Below are 25,641 nucleotides of genomic sequence, written 5' to 3' on the forward strand. Positions count from 1 at the left end.
GCAAGACTCCATCTCAAAATAAATAAATAAATAAATAATAAAATAAAATATAATAAAATAAAAAGAGAGAGAGAAAAAAGAAACTGCCAAACTGTTTTTCAACATGGTTGTACTATTTTGCATTCCCAATAATAATATATGAGAGTTCCAGGTATTTCACATTCTCACTAGCACTTCGTTTGTCAGCTTTTAATTTTTGAAATTTTCAGCCATTCTAGTATGAGTGTAGTGGAAAATACAAAAATGTGAATAACTCACAAAAAGTGAGTAGGACTTGTTCCTATTCAGTTAAGGTGCACTTTGCCATTTGATCTTTAATGCACTGTAGGATGACCTAAAAGGAATAATTAGGTCTAAGTTATTGAAGTGCATTTTTCCAAGTTCTTTCCATGTTTACTACCTTCAATTTCAGTTATCTCCCACCAACCACCCCTCCCCCACACACAAAAAAAATCCTCCTTTAGAGGATATCAGTCTTGTCACAGGTAGTTTCGACATTGTGGGAAAATAGAAATAGGCAGTTAGAGGAGTTACTTGAATTTGTATAATTATACACCATTTTATTTTATAAATTTTTTTTTATAAAAACGTTAGACAAAAGAGGATATACTTGAGACAAAAAACCTATTCATTGCACAAATGTTTCTTAAATATCTACTTTATAGAATACATTATGTTAAGCACTGATGCAGACACAAAATAGAATGTAATTTGGTACGTGCAGGATAAAGCAATTATACAATTATCTCTGGTCCAAAGTAGATTGTGAAATGTACCATGAGAGGCGTACACCATAGAGCCCTGGAGTTGGGAAGCAGAAGCAATGACATCTGTTAGGGAGATTAGGGAAGTCTTAGTGACAACAGAGAAACCAATTCAGCCCTGAAGAATGCATGTGTGTCTGTCTGTTTTGTTTTGATTTTTAGTCATAAAATTAATGTTTTAAAAATCCAGATGCTTAAAAAAAAAACTAAACTTTTACCACACAAAGAAAAACTCAGCATTGAAGCGTGTTTCTCTTTCACCTTTTTCTGTATTCCTTCATATATTTGAGAAAATAATATGCATATAACTTTATATGTTGCTTTCTAAAGTTAATGCGATATTATTTAAATAAATAAATGACTAAGAATTGCACTATATTAAAAAATTTACAACCTTAACTGTTTATTCTAGCATTCTACATACCCTAAATGCTGAGCCAGCCCTCTTCTATAAAGCATTTAGGTAATGTCTTCTGTTTTGCTATTATAAGTTACAAACAGAAAATGCTTTCATGTAAAAGCACTTTTCTGTAATTTACATTCTTTTAGAATAGATTATTAGGACATAGACTACTAGATCAGAGATTGTGAACAGTTTTCATGCTAGCGAGATGTAGGTAGATGGATGAAAGACAAGGTAGGAGTTTGGGTAGAGATTTTTTTAAAAAAGAAAAGAGTTAAATTCAAATAGTAAGGCAGGTAAGAAATCTAGGACACACATGGAGAGTGTATAAAACTCCATTTTGATGTCAGGGGTGTCCAATTTTTTGGCTTCCCTTGGCCACATTGGAAGAAGAATTGTCTTGGGCCACACATAATATACACTAATGCTAATGATAGATGATGAGCTAAAAAATCGCAAAAAAAATCTCATGATACTTTAAACGTATACTTTATAAAATACATTATGGTGGATACTGCTGCAGACACAAAATAGAATGGTGTAAAATATGAATGTCGCCCAATACGAATTTGTGTTGGGCCTCATTCAAAGCTGTCCTGGGCTACATGCGGCCTGTGGATTATGGTTAGACAAGCTTGGACTAGAGGGTAGAGTATACGGAAAGACGCTGTAAAAGAGAATCCTAGAAATGTATACTGAGGTAAGACTAAAATTTCCTGGAATATTAGTTTCTTTAGGTGCTAACAGGTCATACTAGATGGTGCTCTGGGTATAAATAAATTTTAAAATGTAACAATTGAACAAATTAAACAGGTTTTTAGAAGAATTTTCAAAGCCGTTAATATGTTAATGTGAATGACTATTGTCTAAGAAGATACTACAATATGTAGGGTTTCCTATGTGTATTGTACTAAGGAACACTTTTTAAAAGAGCAGCATTAGTATTTCAGGAAACACACTTTGAAAACTGGTAGGCAAAGACAGTAAGGATTTGATTACTAAGGAATTTGAATTCAGTTTGATGGGCATGAAAATCACTGGTGAGAACATTAGTAGTTTATATCTAATAGTGCATGAAGGCATTGTGAAATGAGAACCTATCTGCCAACATTTACAATAAATAGTGAAATTTTTTCTCTTTTGATCTTCTGCCTAAAACATTGGACTTAGAATACATAAATATCCATTGCTTGAAGAATGAAGGCAATCGATATTTTTCACTTGCTTCTCCAATAAGTTTGTTATTGTACTCATTATTCAAACTTATATATATATTTGTTTGCATGACAGCTTCTAGTTTCTTCCCTCGCAGTTTTGGTTAATTTGGAATAAAACAATAAAATTATATATAATCTTTTGCTGTCAGTTTAAGTTTCTAAAACTTCATGATTGGTTCAACTCTACAACATTTCATTTGAAGTTTTCCTTCAAATATTCTCACTGATATGGTTTGGCTGTGTCCCCACCCAAATCTCACCTTGAATTGTAATAATCCTCAGGTGTCAAGGGTGGGGCAGGATAAGATAATTGAATCATGGGGGCTGTGTCCCCTATACTGTTCCTGTGGTAGTGAATAAGTCTCACAAGAATCTGATGGTTTTATAAATGGTAGTTCCCCTGCACAGGCTCCCTTGCCTGCTGCCATGTAAGAAGTTCCTTTGCTCTTCCTTCATCTTCTGCCATGATTGTGAGGCCTCCCCAGCCATGTGGAACTTTGAGTCCATTAAACTTCCTTCCTTTATAAATTACCCAGTCTTGGGTTTGTCTTTATTAGCAGTGTGAGAACAGACTAATATACTGACATTCTTTATTCCTTCTGTGTTATCAGATACATAGTTCATGTCTTCTATCTAATAATACATATAAACACTGAGATATCATTACTCATTATTTCTAAAACCACCATCAAAATATATAATCTATCCTTCCTGTTTTTGAATAGTCTTAGACATTTGTTACAAATGAGCTCTTTCTCTCTATCTCTTGCTGGTTCCCTCTCTCCATCCTTTTTCTCTCTCCTTTCCTTTCTCTTTCCATTTTCACTATTTGGCCGACTCTGTAGAACTGCCTATGGGAAACACTTATGAAAATCTGGGCAAAATGGTGTATCTTGCTAGCATGTGTTAACAGGGCTTATCATTTTTACAAGTCTACACTAATAAGCCATTTTTCCCTTTACAAAATTATTTTACGTAGATCCAGGCTCCTTTCCTTTCTAATATACACAAAACATATTTCTTTTATATATATGAAATTATAATTTCTGTGATGTATTTTTGAAATATTTCCCATAAATTAATTTCTTTATATGCCTAAAACATAAGAAACATAATCAAAATGAACAGGAAGACAGAAGTATAAAGAGACGCATGTTGACCCTAAAAATATCAACAGTTATTCTTAAAAAAAACCCACGATGTTGACAGGTGGTGTTATATGTTTTTATACTAAAATGACAAGAAAACAATTTACGTTTATGCTGCTAAAGAAAGTGTACCTACCTAGTAGATTGAATTAATTTGAAAGGCACCTACATAAAATTTCCATTCTTCTTTCTTATTAAATTATAGGGTTAATTTCTGAAGGACATACATGGCAGGCACCAGATGTAATCTTCCCATCATCTTGTCACACCAGGTGCAATTTTTTTCTTCACGACCTGAACCCTGATTCCTTTAGGTACTGGCAGTTATCCCTTGAACCTAAGAAAAGTGGTTCAGGAAATGATTATAATTGATTCAAACTAGGCATGGTAAGCTCACTCTGCTGGGCCAGTGATTAGTCTGGAGTGGACATATGACTCATTGCTGACTGACAGAATGTAACCAGTCAGCTGGCTAGCATAACCCTTTACCCTTTCTTCTTTCCACTGGGAACACTGATGTTCCCAGGTGCAGCAGCAGCTGTCTTGTGACCATGAGGCAACAGGGAAGAGTATAAAAATCATCAAAATATTGATGGTGAAGGAGAAAGATAAAAAGATCCTATATTTCGGAAGGCATTACTGAATTTCTAGCTCCAAATGTCTATGTTAAAAAAGAAACTTATTTGTTTAATTTACTACATTTAGTTCTTTTTTTTTTTTTTTTAGCTAAAATAATTTCTTTTTTTTTTTTTTTTTAAGACGGGGTCTCGCTCTGTCGCCCAGGCTGGAGTGCAGTGGCCGGATCTCAGTTCACTGCAAACTCTGCCTCCCTGGTTTCCGCCATTCTCCCGCCTCAGCCTCCTGAGTAGCTGGGACTACGGGTGCCCGCCTCCTCGCCCAGCTAGTTTTTTTTTTTTTTTTTTTTTTTTTTTTTGTATTTTTTAGTAGAGTTGGGGTTTCACCGTGTTAGCCAGGATGGTCTCAATCTCCTGACCTCGTGATCTGCCCGTCTTGGCTTCCTAAAGTGCTGAGATTACAGGCTTGAGCCACCGTGCCTGGCCAAATAATTTCTAATGAATGCAAAGTTGATGCTATATTTTTTATTTATCTTTTATGTGGATGCTATATTTTTTATTTATCTTTTATGTGGATTTGTTACATTAATTTTTTAATGAATTTTATTTTCTACTCTTTCTTTAGATCTCAGTTGCTTTTTCTGAGTATTTAGTTCTTCCACTATTGTGTGTATTTCTCCTTATACATTTTGTAATTTTTATTTTATTTGTGTAATTTCTTATTTAATGTCTGGTTTATCCACTAGATATCTGATTTCTCTAATGTTGTGAACACTGGGACACTATCCCATAATGTTTGCTTTAACTTATGCATTTGAAACAATAGTACACAGGTTACTTCCAACATGTTCTCAAGAATGGTTTCACTGTAGAAGTGATGCCCTTATTGTCAACAATTCTTCAGCAAATTCACAGACTATTTTTAAACAGCCTAAATTTAGTGCACAAAATGTGACAATGCTCATTACTGTGTATAAACATTATGGGATACATGTTTTGAAGGTTAAAATCAATTCTGAAAGGAATGGGAGATTATGTTCTTCTTTCTTTTCCACATGTTTTTCAGACTTCACTAGGATGAAGATCAGAACAAACAAAAATGATTTGAGGCATTTTTGCTTAAAATGCCCCTAAAATACATTATTCAATGTCTACTACTGTTTTTTTTGAATAAATGTATTTTATTTATGATAACTGATGTGTAGGAATGACAGTACAATTTTCTAAAAGTTTTTAATACTTTTCAGAAAGTATTATTTCCAAAAATATAATATGAATTTCTGTGTATATAGGAATGGAATATATATGAGAATATATATATCTAGGAATTCATACATATAATAAAATTCATATATAGGAATTCCATTCCTATATATATGTATGTGTGTATATATATGGGAATATATACACATATATAGGACTATATATATATATGAATCTCACACAAATACATGATGATAGCTATTTCATTCAAATGTTTAATTACATAGAGACAGATAAGATAAATGTGATTTTGAGTGCATTTGGGAAGGAGGGCTTTAGATAGTCCATTTGTAAAGGCTTTAAAAATGTTAGAATAAGATTGCTAGTTTAGATACATACAAAGTGACCTATTGTCTTACAAGGCAATAAAACCATAAACTTTGGGGATATAATATCTACAGGACAGAAATCTGTAAATTGATATGTAACTTCACCGTGTCTGGGGCCAGGGCTATAAATAAACAGTAAATGACAAAGTCAAACACATGTATGTTCTCTTAGAGACAAGTAATTCCGGTGTGGGTTTGTTAAATAATGTCCTAGCGTAGCATTGAAAAGTCATATTGCCCATCATTTTTTTATCCTTTTTATAAATTTTGATTAAATTTTAAGAGAGCTGATCAGAGTCATTGGACATTTAATAACTTTAGAAATGTATAGAGGAACCGACTTTTTAAATCGCTCCCTTCCAGGCTTGACAGCTCTTGTGTTTAAAATCATTTTAGTGTTATGAAGGCATAACTAGATATACTCTTCTACTCTGTGTTAACATTTCATCAGTGAGATTGGTTTGAAATATTGAAGGATTCATATCTCTGAAGTTTGTAAAGAGAAAAGCTGGATTGACATAAATGTAAAACACACTGGAATTTCAAGTTTTATATTATAATTGATTCTTCATTGTTATGATTCAAATGATGTATGTTCCCTATACCCATATATTACCACTTTGAAGAAAGGTTCATTTGAAGATCATTGGTTTTACCTGAGATGAAAAATAACATCTGAAGTTTAAAACTGAATTTTGAAAATTGGGTAAGAAGCAACTAGTGAGTGTGGAAAGCGGATACATTTTGTTTATTAATGAATCCGTTGTTTTTGAAAAATCTTATTGTTGTTCTTAAGACACTAATAATGATCACTATATAACTAAATATTTAATTTTAATATGTCTTCCACATGATTAATAATAACAATAGACTTCAGCACCACTGTAATCTTCCTTGACGAATGCCCAAACCGAGGCAGCTGCTAGGAACACTCATGTGTAGCCTTCTTCACAAAAATGCACAACTCTTGCAAAACAAAGCTAAGTTTGTATTTCTCAAGAAAGAACTAAGTCATAGGAAATAATGGAATAAAGTAATTGTTGTGGTAACCTACATCAATATCATCTATATATCCTTGGGTATTTCAGCCTCCTGGGGATACTTTTTACATTAATTGCTATATAAAATGGTTCATGCCCAATTTTCTTGCAAGGATTTCCCAAAGGCTCCTTATCTACTGTTACTTCTTTACCTACTCCTTTCTCTGGCTCATTGCTTCATTTCCTGTGGTTACTGTCCTGTCACCGCTTCCCCTTCTTTTATTCTCTAACCTCATTAATGCAACACTATGAATTTAATACTATTCATGAAAGTTTAGGAGTAAGACCATTTCCATAATGAAAAAGAACAAAAATGCCACTTAAGTTTGAATACTCAACACTACAATTCTTAGGCTTTTATGTCCCCTCCTTGTTATAGAAGAGTAATTTTCTACTAGGTATTTCCAGTAAGGTCTCTCCATTACCTCCTGATACTTCTCTATAATTTTATTTTATTTTAATGCCAAATACTTATTTCCCTCTTTCTGACCTCCTACCCCAAGAGTTATAGTTTTACCTTATTATGCAGTGAAATTTAGCACATTGTCTAAATGTTTCTCATAGTCTTTGTCCAGTGAGCCTTGCCTTTTTAAATAAAAAAAACTCCTTAAAAATATTTTAAAGAATGTCTAAGACCTCTATGATGAAATAGTTCCCTTTCACAAAATAGCAGAAGTTAGGTCATCTTTTTTTTGAAAAAAATTTTTTCCTCACTCTCTCTTTTTGTTATAATAATACCTCCACTAAAAACCCTTCTTATACTCAGGGCGAGGGCAATTCCCCAGCCTATTCTGTAATTGTTTTCTTACCATATAGGCAAAAAGAACAGGGAGACTGATGAGTGGGGAGCATCTTTTAGGCTTCAGTTTGGCTTTCTGGGGATGCCCATGTTCTGGAGCACAGGAGTCTACCCTTCCCTCTTGAGTTCTAGTTTAATAGACCTTATAAATGGTTGGGGGCAGAATGTGCTCCTGGGACAGGAATTGCCCATCAGTGCCAGCATCTGACAAAGAGTCTTTATCATCCAAGGTGTCACAACATAAGTCATTTGTGGGAGCATGGCCTTTATTTATGTCATTGTGATTAAAATGACTGGTTTGGGGTAAAAATTATCTTCCCCTCCTGATAGGCCATCCTCAATCCTTAATAATACTAACAGGCACATTTCCCAAAGGCTTATATAGAATTTTTTAGCTTTTGATGAATGAATGAATGAATGAATGAATGAATACACAGAATCATTTTGTTTTGTTTGTTTGTTTAACAATGTCTCAAAACTTTTACCTTTAATCGAAGTCTTATTTTACCCCAGTCTAAATCAATTTAAGCCTCCATAAGAATCCTAGCTAGTTGGATATAGCCACGTGACACTTGTTTCAAAATTGTTTGGGGAAATTGTTTGGTCTAGTTGAATGAAAATGTCTAGAAAAATAGGTTACTCATAAGTGAATGGTAATTTAGTAATAATACTTTAAAGAGAGCTGCATTATGGTCAACAGCAGGATAAAATCACTAGCAAGCAGCTGAAACATTGTCAAATTATCATCTCTAGTAAATAAGAGTGAGAGGTGATTGCTATATAGGTTTTTAAATTTCTTTTTGTCCTAACAGTTCTAATTCTACATTTGTACTCCAGCTATATTTGTTTTCATGCCACTGGTTAAGGTAAAATATCCTACTTTCCTGGATTATTTACATCAGTAAATTTGGTGAATTGTAATCAGCTGTATTTAAAATTTAATAGTTAAAGTATTCTTGGGTTACAGTACATACTGACCTTTGCAGATAACAGAGAACGATGGAAATATTATTATGTTTGTAAAGTCAGGAATGTTCTCTGCAGTAACAAAGACTCCAGTAGAGCCCTGCTCTCACATGGTTTTCTCAAGGAATGAGACAGCTGTAGGCCATAGATAACTCCTTTGTTTTTCAAATTGGTAAAAGCATAGAGTATGAACTCTGTATTCTATCATGAGGCTCAGGATAATGAAAATTTAAATATTTTTCTTCATCAGTAATTAATCTAATCCAAGAAATGACTTTGCTTTATTAATAGAAAAATTAACTAAATCATTTCTTTGTTTGCGATTGGGTTCCAACTAATTACATTTTCACATAATTAGTTTTTCAATCTACTGCTATTCCTTGTAAAGCATATTTTTTCTTCTCTTTCCTTATTAGCACACATACCCTTTCACCTTAAATTCAGAGATTTAATGAAGTACTAATGAGACTTGCAGATTTAAAATAATGTTTAACAATATTATTTTCCAAGACATTTAGAATAAAGAGCTGTAACTGCACATTATTTATACTTTGACTACCTGACAGTTTCTCCTAAAAGACATTTTCATTTCTAAACAAATGAATCAACTGCCAGCATTTATACTCATGGTGTTTTCTTGGATAAAGGTTAAGGGCAAAGAAATGGCCAAACCATAAAGGGAAATACATTCATGAGTTCAAATGCTGGTCTCATTACTGACAGATTTTGTTTGTTTGTTTGTTTCACAGAGACTTTCAATGCAGTTTAGGTTTGTTCTATTATTGGGAAACATTTCCTATGTCTCTGACTCTAAGGAAAATTGAAGGCCAGGTGTCCTCAAGAATTATATAGGCATTATGTGAGAACCTACTTAAATACAGAAATAATATTTTCCCTACTTTTTTCTTTGTATATTCTTTGGTCACTTCTGATTATATTTAAAGAATTTTATCTTTTTAAATAAAACAATAAGATAGGTCCGAATTTTCTCTAGCATGCTTAATGGAAAATTGTTTTTACTGTTGTTAATATAGAAAAGTATATTTCAACCTCACAAATCATCACTGGGAATGTTATATAGTTCTTCAGGACTGTTGTCAACCTGCTTGGCTTTCGTCCTTGTGCTCTGGCTATTCTACCTTGGCCTCATCTCCCCCTCCTAAATCTTTCAAATTTCAAATTCTTTCTCAACCTTACTTAATTTTGTTGCTTGAAGTTCTTGAAGCAATGACGTGATTTTGATACAGATGTGCTGGGAAGGGAAGGGCATGGTCCCTTTAAATGATCTGGAAGGGAGAAGGGCATGGTCCCTGGCTAGGGCTCCACCCCGGGGCCTGAGCCCACAGACTAGGTGAACACGAGCATTTTTGTTTTCCTGCCCAAATGTTGCATTTCCCAAGACCACTCTGGCCTGTCACATCCCCATCCTGTGCCTATAAAAACCCCAAGACTCTAGCAGACAGATACACAAGCAGTTGGACATGGAGAGGAACGCATCGCTGGAAGAAGACAAGCAGCTGGACGTCAAGGGGAGCACGCCAGCAGAAGAGCACAACAGACGCCAGAATGCTGGCAGGCTATCCACCTGCGGAAGGAGGCGGGGTTTGGCGAATGCTCCAGGGGAAAACCATCTCCCTTCTGATCCCCCATCTGCTGAGAGCTACTTCCACACAGTAAAACCTTGCACTCATTCTCCAAGCCCACATGTCATCCAATTCTTCCGGTAAACTAAGGCAAGAACCCCAGGATACAGAAAGCCGTCTGTGATAAGGAAGGGTCTAATGGAGCTGATGAACACAAGCCGACTATGGAAGGCTAAACTCTATGGAGAGTTAAACTAAAGGAGCACCCTGTAACATATGCCGACTGGGGCTTCAGCTGTCAACATTCATCCCTAGCCACTACCATGGGGTCAGAGCCCCACAGCCCGCCCATGTGAGGTTTGAGCAGCGGGGGCACTGAAGCGAGCCACAGCCCCATCGCACGCCCTGCAAGGGGGAACAAGGGAACTTTTCCCGTTTCAATTTCAAGTGTCAGATAGTAATGGGGATGTGATGAGAAGTTAAGACAGAAGGGAAATGGTGGGGATTGTGGTAAACCGTAAAATGTGTGCCCCACATTGTAGACATTAATGAATTATAATTTAAAAGGAATTATAATTTTTTAAATATACAAAAATATTTTGCTTACCAAAGACCCTTGACCACAGTCACCCAAAAATCTGCCAATTTGTGAGCTGGCTTCTAAACTGACAGAGATTCTGAAGATCAGAATTTTAAGTACCTTGTCCAATGACATAATAAGCTATGATTTGGATCTATGTCTACTATTTACACAATCTTTGATCTTAGCCTGATAATATATTATCATGTCATATTAGACATTTACAAAGTGGAGGCTTTTTTTTTTTTTTTTTTTTTTTTAGAATAATGGGGATTCAATGAAGTGAAGTTATATAAACTTTGTAACATAAACAAAGATGTGTTTTAGAACCAACTTATAGTGACAAATGGATTGTAGACTTGCAATCACAACATGGTTTCATGTTAACCAGATAGGAAGCAGTTAGGAATTTATATAACAAATTATCATAAATGTAATAACTTAATACTCATTTACTGTCTCACAGTTCTGTAGGTCAGAAAGCTGAGTGACCACCACTCAAAAATATATGAAAACAACATAAAATACACAATTCTTTTTTTAATATAATTTTTTTTACTTTTTCATTAGTTATTTACTTAAAATATCATTATATGTGTCATGAATACAGAAAAATATATATTTACAAGGACTATGTTTGGTTTTTTTATTTTTATGGGTACATAGTAGGTGTATATATCTACCCATAAACATATACATGAGTTATTTTTATATAAACATACAATGCATCACAATTACATCAGAGCAAACGGTATAACTATCACCTCAAGCATTTATCTTTTCTTTGCGTTAGAATCCAATTATACTCTTTTAGTTGTTTTAAAATGTAGTATAATGTAACTCCTTATTAAGATGAAGATTATTAACATTTTGCCTGAAGTTTCAAACTCCAAAACCCTAAATTAGATTTTAATAAGATTTTTATTGTTCATTTATATATTTAAATTTCTAAATGTACTTTCATTTATATAATAGACAAAAAAATAACATTTCAAGATATTATACTTTATTATATCGTCTAAAGGACATCTCATGTATAATAGATACATTTTAAATTTTTAAAAATTCATTTTAGTTTTAATTTTTTAAAAATATTGATGACCTAATTCTATTAGCATATACCTATTTTATTAATATTCATTTTTTGTTGTCTATAGTCAATGTGTTATGTAGAAGTTTTAAAAGTAAAATACCAGGCCGGGTGTGGTGGCTCACGCTTGTAATCCCAGCACTTTGGGAGGCCAAGACGGGCAGATCACGAGGTCAGGAGATCGAGACCATCCTGGCTAACACGGTGAAACCCCGGCTCTACTAAAAAAAAAAAATACAAAAAAAAAAAAAAAATAGCCAGGTGTGGTGGCGGGCAACTGTAGTCCCACCTACTGGGGAGACTGAGGCAGGAGAATGACATGAACCCAGGAGGCGGAGCTTGCAGTGAGCAGAGCTTGCGCCACTGCACTCCAGCCTGGGCCACAGAGCGAGACTCCGTCTCAAATAATAATAATAATAATAATAATAAAATGAAAATAAAAGCCCAGAGAAAAGTAATTAAAAGCATTATTGAAAATTTAGGAAATGAATTACTTACAATAGGCACTGTTATGTGACATAAAAATACATATATAACATAAGCACACATCTATATATATGTAATATATATGCTGGTTTGTCATTTACCCATTTGCTTTAGTTACATTTTTGCCCTTTGCTGTTATGACCTTTCTTTCAAAACACCGATATAAAAGTATGTGTATACAGTCAATCTTTATGCCCTGGAGGCCCTGAAGACAGAAACACTGGCACTTTCAAAGTCTGACTCACAACTTACCGGTGGCATGATTGCATAAACACAATGCCTTGGTGTTTCTCATTTTTCTCTCTTGTAAAACGGGGAGAATAATGGCACCTCATATGGCTAGCATGATGATTAAATGGGAGAATTCTTAGCATCTTGGATTCAACCAACCTTGGAGGAAATTTCTAGGGATACCGAACCCATGGATACATAGGACTGACTTAAGGGACTTGAATGTCAGTGGATCTTGCTCTCTTATCTTCTAAGGACCTGGAACCAATCTCCCATGGATATTGAAAGCTGATCATATACATACATATTTTTTTTTCTGAGTAAAAAATAATACGTGGAGTATGAAATAAGATGTTAAAACAAACACATGTGTCTTTGTTTTCTCTCCTATTCTCAAACACATGAAAAAACAGAAAATATACTTAAAAAATTTTTAAGTCTGTTAACATCCATGGAAAGATAGCAAAATAGAAAAATGTCTTTAAATAATTCAGAGCCTAAGCTCTGAAGACAGAAACACTGGCACCTTGAAAGTCTGACTCATCGCTTACTGGCTGGATGATTGCATAAACAAGATAACTTGGTGTGCCTCATTTTTCTCTCTTGAAAAGTGGGGAAAATAATGTCATCTCTTATGGCTATCATGACGATTAAATGAGAGAAATGTGTGCCAAGAGCTTTGCATAATGCTTAGGACAGAGCAAATGTTTGATGAATGTTGATGGTTGTTGTATTAAATAGTTGTTATTGTTTTTGTTGTTGTTTCTATTCCTTCTCCTCTTTCTCCTCCTCCTCTTCTTTTCTTCTTCCTCCTCCTCTTCCACTTTTTATTATTATCATCTTCATCATCATTATCACTTTGAGAGTAAATTATTAGTTTCTTTCAAAGGAAATAATATGCTACATGACCCCATAATAGTATTCTTTCTTCTCAGGGACTTTGTTCCATGACTTTTCACAATGTTTTCTTTATCTCTCCCTTTTCAATAATTCTTTCCTATAAGCATTCAAACATGTTGGAGCATCCTCCATATTTTAAAAATATTCATTTAAATTTACTTCTCCCTCTGGCTACTGCTCTATCCCTGTATGTTTCAATGCAAACTCTCTCAAAATAGTTGTCTAAACATGTCATTTCTGCTTGCTTCTTTCCACTTCAACTCATTCCCAGATGGTATCCATACCTACTACTTTACCCACACTGATTCTTCTAAGGTCTTTAACCATTGTCAAGTTTCTATAAGGCCAATATAAGACCATGAGGGCAAAGAGTTTTTGTTTCCTCCTACAGTTTTAGTACCCAGGATATGCCTTGTGTTGCCAAACAGTCTATAAATATTTGTTGAATGAATGGATACAATTTTCTGTCTTTTTCTCATAAGAACTTCTAGCATTATTTCCTATTTTTAAAACAGTCTCTTAACTGGGTCTTTGACTTTTGCCAAACCACATTTGATGTTCTTTTCATGTTATTTTTATTGACAAATAATAATTGCATGCAGTTATGGGTTGCAATGTGGTATACACACACACACACACACACACACACAAAGATTAAATCAAGCTTATTAACATATCTACCACCTCAACTACTTATTATTTTGGGAGTAAGAATGTTTAAAATCTAATATTTTAGCAACTTTTGAAATATACAGTGAATTATTACTATGATCATCATTCTCCATGATAAATCACTAAAACTGACCTCTCGTGTCTAAGAGGAACTTTGTACCCTTTGACCAACCTCTCCCCTCTCCCCATACTACCTATGTTCCTAGCCTCTGGTAACTACTGTTCTACTCTCTGTTTTTATGAATTTTACTTTTTTTAGATTCCACGTATAAATGAGATCTTGCAGTGATTGTCTTTCTATACCTGGCTTATTTCACTTAGCATAATGTCCTCCAGATTCATTCATGTTGTTATAAATGATAGTATTTCTTTCCTTATAAAGGCAGACTAGTTTTCCATTGTGTATATATGCCACATTTTCTTTATCCATTGTCCTTTGATGGACACTTAGATTGCTTTGTCTTGGCTATTGCCAATAATGTAGAAATGAATATGGGAGTCAGATTCCTCCTGCCTTTCTGACTGCATCTCAGTCAACTTTGTTGGCTCCAATTCTTAATATAACTGCTACATATTGAGATCCTTAACTGAACTTATCCACTCATTTCTTAGCTTCATTCATATAATATCATAACATGAAACACTATCTATATGCCAAGGAATGCCAATATTTATACGTCCAGATGACTCAGATCCTCAGAGCTCTGGCCCGCATCTACGACAGTCTTCTTGACTTCCCCAGCTGGGTAACATACAGGTATCTCAAATTCAATATGCCTCAAACTGAACTCCTGACCTTTCTTCCATATCTATTTATCTTCTGATTTTCCCTCTCTTGGTTAATTGAATTTTCATTTGAGTTGCTCATGCTAGACACTGAGTAATTATCTTTGATATCTCTCTCTTCTGCATCTTCTCTATATAATCTGCCATGAAGCTGTGTCAATTTTACCTCTAAAATGTTCTTCAGCTTTAAGCCGTCAGCTTTTTCTCATCTTCACAGATGCTGATAAATGATCCAAAGTCTCTCATACCTAGGAAAATGTCATAGTTTTCTTATCAATCAGTTTATTCACACTCTTGCCTCTTTCCAATTAATATTCCATACTGTAATCAGAGTGATGTTTGTTTGTGTTTAAATGCTTTTTCATTTATAACTGAAAACTAGAATAATATAGCAGAACTTTCTTTTGTACTGTTCAATAAGAATAATTTCATTAAAAAGGTAGAAAACATTTAATTATATGTAACTGCCTAACCAAGATGTTTATTCAAATAACTCATTAGCCAATAAGGCCTAATTATTTACCCCTTTTCACTGCATTAAAATTTTTTTTTCTTCCTTTAATGTTGGGCTTTTTCTCATCATTAATTATAAAGTACACACAATTTCCATGAAATCTAAATTTTCTTCTAGAGGCCACTTAGTAAAATTAATTAAGAGATTTTTATCCTATTAGTAAAATATTCCAATTATACAAATGCATGTTAAATGAAGAGGACTGATTTTATGAGAAAAGCCGGTGGTTCAAGTAAGGGAAAGGCAATTTGTAACACTGTTTTATACAATGAGGACAACATTATTTAATGTATAAAAGCACAATATTAAATATTTCCTGTTTTGTTTTGCTTTTTGGCCATTCTTTTTTCTCCATAAATCTGGATCTCTCTGCTATCATGTTATTTGCTTTGCAATGCAGGATTTTTGAACACATATGTCATATGGCACCCTATAGTTTCAGAGACTATCTAGCTTCTAATCAATCCATCTCCTCCTCTTGTTGGGTGCTCCAGATTGACTTGTAGTTAAGTATGACTAAGTTCTGGCCAGTGCACTATGAGAAGATTCCAGCCCTGGGCCATAAGAACCTCCCTGGCATGAAACTCATGCTCCTCCCAAAGTTGGATACAGTATAGATGAGGATGGAGATCTTGGAAGATACATTGTCCAAGTGGTAGACCTATAAATTGGAAGAAAATCATTCCTGAATTACTGTTTGGAGGAGAGTCTTCTGATCAGGCATCACATTTTGTTCTTGATTGAGCAGAGAAACTAATATGTTAAGCCACTGAGATTTTTTCCTCTTTATCTGTCAAGAGCATTGTTTTAACTAATGTAATGCAAAACAATGACAACTAGTTTCACTGGCTTTTTCAATTAATGTTTAGAATACAAGGGAACTTTTATTTTATACAGATAAACATTTTACATATGTAAATGTATATATATGTGTGTATATATATTATATATATATAGAGAGAGAGAGAGAGAAAGTGAGAGAGAGACAGACAGAGACAGAGAAACAGTGTATCACTCTGTTGCCTCGGCTAGAGTAGTATAATCTCAGCTCACTGCCACCTGAACCTCCTGGGGTCAAGTGATTCTTCCACCTCAGCCTCCCAGCAAGCTGGGACTTACAGGCTCACACCACCACACACACCTAATTTTTTTTTTTTTTTTTTTTTTTTAGAGATGGGATTTCAGCATGTTGCCCAGGCTGTTCTTGAACCCCAGAGCTTAACCAGTTTCCCACAATGCAGCTTTTAAATGCCCATTTCAATATCCAGAGCTCTCACTCATTTTCTTCTCTTGAAATAGCCCTGTCTTTGTCTGACACTACTTGTAAAGAATCTTCTTTTCTCTCTTGCTTGATCATTTATCCACGTTGAGAGGAATGACACTTATTCCTTCTATAGACAAATCCAAGTAAGGAGGCAAAGGTTACTACTTCTTTTTGGGAAATAACTTTAGATAGCATCGGGGAAGACTCAGGAAAATGTCAAACTTCTGCAGTTTGTCTACAAATACTCAGCGTTGGGTTAAACTCACTTTAGATGCTTAGGGCCGTGCATTACATAAAGTTCATACTTCCCAGTTTATAAGGGAGGTAGGGGAGGCAGGAAGAAAGAATCCAGCCCAGAGTGTCAGCAGAGAGGATCTTTTCTAGATGCAATTTAAATTCTGTCACTCTCTTCCATCAAACCCTTCAAATACCTTTCCATTGTACCTGAGTTGCTTTCCACAGTCTTGATATGACCTAGCAGGCCTGGGCCCTTTCCTGCCTCTCCAGTCCCTTCTCAAGCTTCCTTTATTTTGTTCCAGCAACATTGATGAGTTAATCCCTTGAAGATACAGAGCTCTTTGACATCAGGGATTCATACACAATCCCCCTTGCCTAGAAAACTTCTCCCTGAAACCTTTGCCTGGCAGTTCCTATCCTCAAAGCTCTGCTTAAATATCCCTCATTCAGTGAGGTTTTTTGTTTTGTTTTGTTTTTTCAACTTTTATTTTAAGTTCAGGGGTACAGGTGCAGGTTTGTTACATAGGTGAACTTGTGCCACGGGGATCTGTTGTACAGATTATTTCATCACAGGGTTATTAAGCCTAGTATCCATTAGTTATTTTTCGTGATCCTCTCCCTCCTCCCACTCTCCACTCTCCGAAAGGCCTCCGTGTGTGTTGTTCTCCTCTCTGTGACCATGTGTTCTCATCATTTAACTTCCATACCTGGTCCCAAACCAACTCCAGTGCAACACTGCACACAGTCTTCAGCAGGGGACCCCCGTTCCCCCTATAAGTGCCTTGACTCCGCTGCTGTGGTGAGCACCAGCAGGGAGGCAGGCACCCTTTCATCTGCTAGCTCTAGGCTGCGGCTGCCTCACCTCAGTCCCCCCAGCACAGTAGACTCCCAACCTTCAGTGAGGTTTTATCTATTTCTGACTCAGTCAAAACTGGTTTCTCTTTAATGTTTTCTTAATAAAATATGCTTTACCTTTATTGAAACGATCACAATTTGTATTTATAAATTTATTGCTGTGGTAACTGGTTGAATACTGCCTGTTTTCTTCCCATCTGGATTCATTGCCAGTGCCTGTAACATAGTAGGCCTCCAAGAAATACTTGTCAAATGAATAAATAAATAAACTTAAAATAAAAATTGAAAAACCTATTGAATTTATTGGCCCACAATAGATTAAACATTTCCAAATTGACAGGGCTGTAACCAGGAGATCATGTTATACAGACATATCAGGAAATAATATTTTTATGCATTGTAAAACACAAAATAATGAAGACTTATCTTTGTATATATTACTACTCTTCACTTCTTAATAATGGCTTCTATTACCCCTTCCTCACTTGCAAAAAAAATCAATGAGGAAAATAACTTTCTATTGTTAAAAGAGTTTATACAATAAATGCTTAGAACATGGCCTACATCCTAGTTAATTCTCAGTCAATATCCCCTGTTACTATTATATCATCATTTTTATTTAGTATTCATGGTAAATTTTATGATCAAATTAATACAATTTTTATTTGGTATTATCATACTTGTTAATGATAATTCAAAACTTGGCTTTTCTCTACTGTTTACAGAGTTTTTTCCTGTTATTGATTTATATTTAGCTTGAACAATTATTAAATAAAAGTATATAGTGACTAATTCCCAATATATATTTGAATATCTTAGAGTTACTTGTATAAAAAAGTTTAGCCTAATCATTAGTAATAAGGAATTGTCAAAGGAATGAGGCCCCAATTCAAAGTCAGGTTTATAGTCTTTGAAAATGAAATATTCTTCCTTTTATACTTGAAACAAAGGTGAATGTAGAGACTGTATTACAGTAAGTCAATGGATAGAATTTTTTTCCTCTTTTACATTTCTAATGCTTAGTTTGAGGTCTGATGTAACAAAGCACTTTCAAATTTTAGAAACTGAAGCTTCTTTTAATTTGTGTTTTAATGAACAAGTTTTCTGGAACAACTCTGGCCCATTCAATTAAAAAAAATAGTAAAAAGCTTTAGTTCGGTTTGTGTATTATGAAATATAATTTATTTATTTATTTATTTGTTTGTGACTGAGTTTCACTGTTGTTGCCCAGGCTGGAGTACAATGGCATGATCTTGGCTCACTGCAACCTCCGCCTCCTGGGTTCCAGTGATTCTCCTGCCTCAGCCTCCTGAGTAGCTGAGATTACAGGCAACCGCTGTCGTGCCTGGCTAATTTTTGTATTTTTAGTGGAGACCAAGTTTTGCCATGTTGGCCAGGCTGGTCTCGAACTCCTGACCTCAAGTGATCTGCCCGCCTCAGCCTCCCAAAGTGCTGGGATTGCAAATGTGAGCCACTGCGCCTGGCCAAAATAAGATTTATTATTTTTCATTTTCACTTTTTAACAAAGATAAGTGGAGGATGGGATGTCATGTTACTTTTAGTCTTTAGAAGTAGAAATCTAAGAATACCAAATAGAATAGAATAGATTAATAGAGTGGGTCATTTACAGTTTCAAGTATTTTTTGAATGTAGTTTTTGTTTCATATTATTAAAGCTGAGCCTATTATTAATGGTCATTGTCAATGAAGTTTGAGTTTAATTGTATACTGATCAGAAGATATTACTGTGAAGTATTTCATTCTGAAAAATTTTATCAAATTGTGTAGTTCAGTTAGATTTTCCTTTCTTTGGCTACCTTACAGATTATTTTTCACTATTTTTTATGGTTGTAGAGATATGGTACTCTAGGTTAAATTAAATTCCAGAATAGTTAGAGAGATTTTTTTTTTTTTTAAAGCAGAGAACTGTGGCTCAACGTTGGGTAGTAAGAGCAAAGAAATAACAGAAATGTTTCAAATTTCTAGCAAGTATTTCAAAGAAAACAAACGAAAATTATATCTTCATACTATCACTAAATTGATAATCGGCAGATAGGATAGAACCTATGTTGATTACTCATTTAGAACAATTTTGATTATTTTAAATTAAATAGGAAACTTTAAAATCTGTCTTTTTCTTATGCAATCAGTTGAAGACTATGGACATGCCTGTTTCCTGTCAGTTTATTCCCCAGCAAAACTGTTTATAGTAGCGAGTTTGCACTGGAGTTTCCAGAGTTCAAACCCAGGTTCCACAATATGACTCTGGGGAACTTATCCTACAAAAGCCTTATTTTAGCTTTTCAAATACAAGTGTCAATAGTGCCTATACTTTTGTGTTTTATAAACAGTAAATAATCAAGTAAAGTCCTTTGCACAGTTTGAGGACATATTGACTGCTCAGTAAACATAAGCAAGCTCTCATCGTTACTTAGTGGCAGAATGTAATCATTATACGTAGATGGTTTTCTTTTCTGTCAATTACTAACAATGCAATTAATTCTTAGGTATCAATCTTTTATATAGGATTAAGAATAAAGTGTTTATATAGAATTAAAATAAGAATAGTAGATTTAAAGTCAGTAAATCAAAGGAATGGATACAGTAAAACACTACATAAAAATTAAGACATTTTCTCAAAGAAAATGTTCACTGCATTTGGATCATTTCAGTTTAAAAATAATTGAATACTATTTTATTTAACTGTTTATACTAAAAGAAATTAGGTTTCTTGATTGTACAGAGACATGAAAATGCTGAAATGGCAAGAGAATTTCATGTTGTAATTGTAAAATTAAATATTTAATGCTCCCATTTAAGTTTACAAGGCCTTGAAGAAATTACCTTCTGATGAAACTGAATAAGGCTGGAAGTGTCACTGAAGAGAAAATTCTCAGTACTTGGCTCTGAATTGTTTTTTGACACCTTCAGCATTACCTTTGACATTCTTTTCACAGCCTCAACCATTACCAGCTTCCTGATGCCTGTCATAGTATGCATTTTCAGGATTCCAGGGTTTCTGAATCAGACAAGCTTCCTGCATATTTCATTAGGCACAAAGTTTTTAACACAAAATGGTTAGCTGTAACTGGGTCATTGCTACTGAGCAAGGAATGACACATTTAATGTCATTTTTCACTGGCAAAATATGTTCTGTACTTACAGTAAAATGTGACTTACACAATGTAAAAAGCTCATATTATTCTCCCTTTGCCTGGCTGTCTCAAAGACCAAAAGCTAAAGTCGTGATTTTTTTAAAAAATGGATTCTTTTGTGGAGGTACATGTCTAAAATTTGAAGGAAAACATTACTCATCCAAAACAATTTTTGTAAGTGAAAAACAGTTTTTTTGATTTGACTGCTCTTATATGTCAATTTCTAATATTTGTTCTACTTTTAACCATGTTCAAAATGGTGAACTATCAGTTTGCTGTTTTTTAGTTTGATGAGATGATATTAAATCTGAGAATTTTTGACGTTTGATGAGACTTCATGCCACATACTTCAATTTAGCATCTATCAACCAACCATGCTTAGACACGTAAACATAATCAAGCCTGTTTCTCATATATAGTAGGGAAAAAAGAAATCACATCCAAACAATTCTAATAGAGGGACTGGGTACTAGTAGAGTGATGCCCAGAACACTACAATGAAGTCACAGTTTTAGAATTATAAATGTAAATCAGTTGTGTAAATACATATTTTTATTCCTTATCATCGAAGTTAACTTTTCTGTAGATCTGTATTTAAACATGATAGTAGAACAAAACACACTTTACAATTGTAACCCAGTTACTTCCCATTTTTAGTTCAGTCTCAGCTTTTTTGTTTCTTTTATTTTCTTCTTGAGGTTACTTCACAATGATGCCTACTCTCAAGTGAGGGTGTTTTCCCTACACTCCAGATTGAAAGTCAGGCAAATCTCTACTATTTTCAAAGTCCTTCAGTGATGGATATATTATGTGTCAACTTGGCTGGGTCATGGTGCCCATATTTGGTCAAACATTATTCTGGATGTTTCTATGAAGTTGTATTTGTTTTGTTTTTTGGCCCAGGGTAGGGTGGTAAAATTAACATTGAAACAGCCGGACTTTGAGTAAAGCAGATTAACCTCCTTAATGTAGGTGGGCTTCATTCAATCAGTTCAAGACTGCAATCGAACAAAAGACTGTCTTCCATGGAATCGAACAAAAGATTATTCCTACTTCCATTGAGTAAGAACCAACAAGACCAAGAGACAGCCTTTAGACTTGCACTGCAACTCTTTGCTGAGTCTCCAGGCTGCCAGGCAACCCCATTATATTTTGATTTACCAATCCTCCACACTAGAATGAGCCAAATTAGCAAAATAAGTTTCTCCTTCTCTCTGTCTCTCTCTCTTTCTCTCTCTCACACACAGCCACAGACCTCTCCCCATCCCTCTCTCCCCTTCTTTCTCTTTCCTAAATGTCCAATAAAACTGCTCCATTATTATACATCCTTCCTTCCCTGTGGTTAATATAAGCTGTTTGTTTGAGTCTGCCAATGTTTAAAACGCGATTTTTACAATAAAGCTCTAAAAATCCCATAAAACCCCAGTGGGTGTCTGATTCTAGGCACTGAAATCCAGGGCTTTCATTACTATTGTCTGTATCAAGGAGAGAGAGGGGGCGAACAACTCCAAAATCAGAAACTCAATATACTCTCTTATTCTCTCTCTCTCCCTCTCTCTCTCTATCTGTGTGTGTGTGTGTACATTTGTATGTGTTTCACCATTTTGGTTTAATGGTGGATGGATATAGGTCAAAAGGAACTAAAAAAATAAACATTACATTGACTACATCAAAATATTGTTCCACTACAGTTACTATAACTTGAGAAGTAAATTCATGTTTCCAGTATCTTGAAGGATGCTTTTATGTTTTATGAAATGGCATGAGCAAATAGTAGGAACTAATCTAGAACTATGACTACCATTGTGTAGATACATTGGAAAGAACTAACAAATTATAAAGCAGCGAGGTGTAATGGAAAAGCATGGACTTTAATCAAGTCAAATTTGACTTAAATCCTGGTTTGAGTACTAGCTATGCCTTGAACAGGTTTCTGAAACAGCCTAAGCTTTGATTTTCTAACATTTATAATGGGGATAATAACAAAATCTGCCTGATGAGGATTTTTTTTTTGAAAATTAACATTTTACACATTCTAGTCTTTTAAAAATACAAATTATTTTATACCACTCTTCTGCTTTAAGTGTTTTATTTCCTTACCAATATACTCCATAACTTCTTCCTGCCTCTGCAACCATATTTCACACCACTTTTGCCCCTTACACTCTAAGATACAGTCATATGGAACATTTTATAGTTCATAATATCTACTGCATTCTCTCACTTTTGGGTTTTGGTGTAGATTACGTCCTCTGACTGGAACTCTCCCTCCACCATCTCCTTAGCTTAGACAATGCCTGTTCATCCTTCAAATTATCCAAATGTAACGACGTTTTCTTGGGCAGGCTTTCCTGATCTCCAAATCAAGGTCAACTCCCTAAGCTCCTTGGCTCCCATACTGAAACTTCTTCTTATGTAATTCTCATAAACAATAGCATATTTTTTTGCATGTTTTTCTTCCCTATAAGTTGCAAATTCCAGCAGAGCTGCTATATTTTCATTTCTTCCTGAGTGTTTTCCCACAAATTCTATAGCCTGTGAAAAGATTGTTTTAGGGAAATATTATTTTTTAATATACCATATTTAGTCAATGTAGGATATAGGACTAGTACCTGCTGAAAACCATCTCGTGATCCTTGTGTAAGAACTAATTAACACTAGACATATTATTTTCCTTGCTCACTAAAAATATAAATGTCTCAGAAAGTAGAAAATTATTCCTCTCTAAATAAACATACATGCCATTCAAATTTTATTCCTCTACCATTTGCCATATCTGAACCTAGTTAGATACTTTGGTTTTAGTTATAATCTGATAGAACAGATACAACCAAGATCACATTGTGAGTCAGAAGTGGAAAATTAATAATTCATTATGATACCAATAAAAGATAGATTCAGCTTTTTACAGGATTTTTTTCTTTTTGGCATTTTATTCTTTCATTTGAGGGGAACTCTCACCAAATATGTCTTTCATGGTTCACTGTGTTATTTACTATCTGTGATGCATATTCTCAGGTTACTTTAAACCTAATCTATAGATTCAAAGATATCCTGTGTCAGGTCTCTAAAAGTAAAAAGAAAAATGGGTACTTGTGAAGGCTGATTCACAATTAGTAGTGTAGAGAGGAGTGCCTTGTGTATTCACAAATTATCAACCAGAGAATCAGATAAGATTTCCTTTAGTCACACACACCTACCTTCTTACTAGGAAGATGTACATACTTGAAAAATTGTTCTGCTTGACCCAAGTTACTTATCAATCCCTTTATTATAATATTTGTAAGTATTGGGGCTCGAGAACCGAGCGGAGCTGGTTGAGCCTTCAAAGCCCTAAAACGTGTGACCATGGGTTCGGGGTTTATGGATTGAATTCCGCCGGCGCAGGAGCCTCTGCAGAGAGAGAGCGCGAGACATTGGAGATAGGCAGAAGGATTCATTTAGCGCTGCGCAACAGGGCGCCCTCTGATGTGAAATAACTTGTCCTGGACAGCAGTTGGTCGAATGAAGGCAAACTCGAAGGCCTCACAAATGACTTTGAAGAACTGGAATTCTTAAGTACAATCAACGTAGGCCTCGCCTCAATCTCAAACTTACCAAAGTTAAACTAACTTAAGAAGCTTGAACTAAGAGTCTCGGGGGGCCTGGAAGTATTGGCAGAAAAGTGTCCAAACCTCACATATCTAAATTTAAGTGGCAACAAAATTAAAGACCTCAGCACAATAAAGCCACTGAAAAAGTTAGAAAACCTCAAGAGCTTAGACCTTTTCAATTGCGAGGTAACCAACCTGAACGATTCCCGAGAAAACGTGTTCAAGCTCCTCTCACAACTCACGTATCTCCACGACTATGACCGGGACGACAAGGAGGCCCCTGACTCGGATGCTGAGGGCTACGTGGAAGGCCTGGATGTGAGGAGGAGGAGGAGGATGAGGAGGAGTATGATGAAGATGCTCAGGTAGTGGAAGATGAGGAGGACAAGGATGAGGAGGAGGAAGGTGAAGAGGAGGACGTGAGTGGAGAGGAGGAGGAGGATGAAGAAGGTTATAACGATGGAGAGAGAGATGACGAGGAAGATGAAGAAGAGTTTGGTGAAGAAGAAAGGGGTCAGAAGCGAAAACGAGAACCTGAAGATGAGGGAGAAGATGATGACTAAGTAGAATAACCTATTCTGAAAAATTCCTATTGTGATTTGCCTGTTTTTACTCATATCCCCTCCCCCCCATCCAATCCTGTGCCCTGAAACTTATTTTTTTCTGATTGTAACGTTGCTGTGGGAACAAGAGGGGAAAAGTGTACTGGGGGTTGTGAGGAGAGGGAGGGCAGGAGGGGGTGGACTAAAATACTGTTTTTACTGCCAAAAAAAATAACAATATTTGTAAATATTAACTGGGATACTAGCTTTGTAGAATGATTTCTATTAATTATTCTCTCTCTTTTTTTTTTTTTTTTTTTTTTTACACATTCTCTTAAGTATAGTCCTTTCAGTCCAAGGAAAAGACACTACAATCCGCTTATTAATGCTTGCTACTATGTTCAAGTAAAATAAGCTCCATGATTAAAAGAAAGAGGGGAAAGAAAATATTTACAACGAAAATGTTGCTAAAAATTTAAAACAGATTACAGTAAATGTATTGTTAAAGCAAATTCTGTTTTTTAAATTTATTACTAAGAAAATAATTTGTTGCTAAAGCAAATTTTTGGAAAAATAATAATGCACTTTATACTTTGATTTTATATATTAAACAATGATGTATAAGCTTCAAATATCTCAGAACTTTATTT

At 34.9% G+C, this 25,641-nt stretch overlaps 2 protein-coding genes across 2 annotated transcripts in view; both read left to right on the plus strand.

The window, feature by feature from the left end:
* Nucleotides 1–25,641, plus strand: part of MARCHF1 (membrane associated ring-CH-type finger 1) — an 820,720-nt gene that overhangs the window by 152,784 nt on the left and 642,295 nt on the right. The window lies entirely within an intron of this gene.
* LOC101010583 (acidic leucine-rich nuclear phosphoprotein 32 family member A) lies at nt 19,462–25,173 on the plus strand. The gene is given in 2 exon segments (XM_021938131.2): nt 19,462–24,765; nt 24,768–25,173. Coding segments are annotated over 2 exon segments (939 nt in total). The 5' UTR covers nt 19,462–24,071; the 3' UTR covers nt 25,013–25,173.

This window comes from Papio anubis, chromosome 3, assembly GCF_008728515.1.
Source record: "Papio anubis isolate 15944 chromosome 3, Panubis1.0, whole genome shotgun sequence".
Taxonomy (NCBI): domain Eukaryota; kingdom Metazoa; phylum Chordata; class Mammalia; order Primates; family Cercopithecidae; genus Papio; species Papio anubis.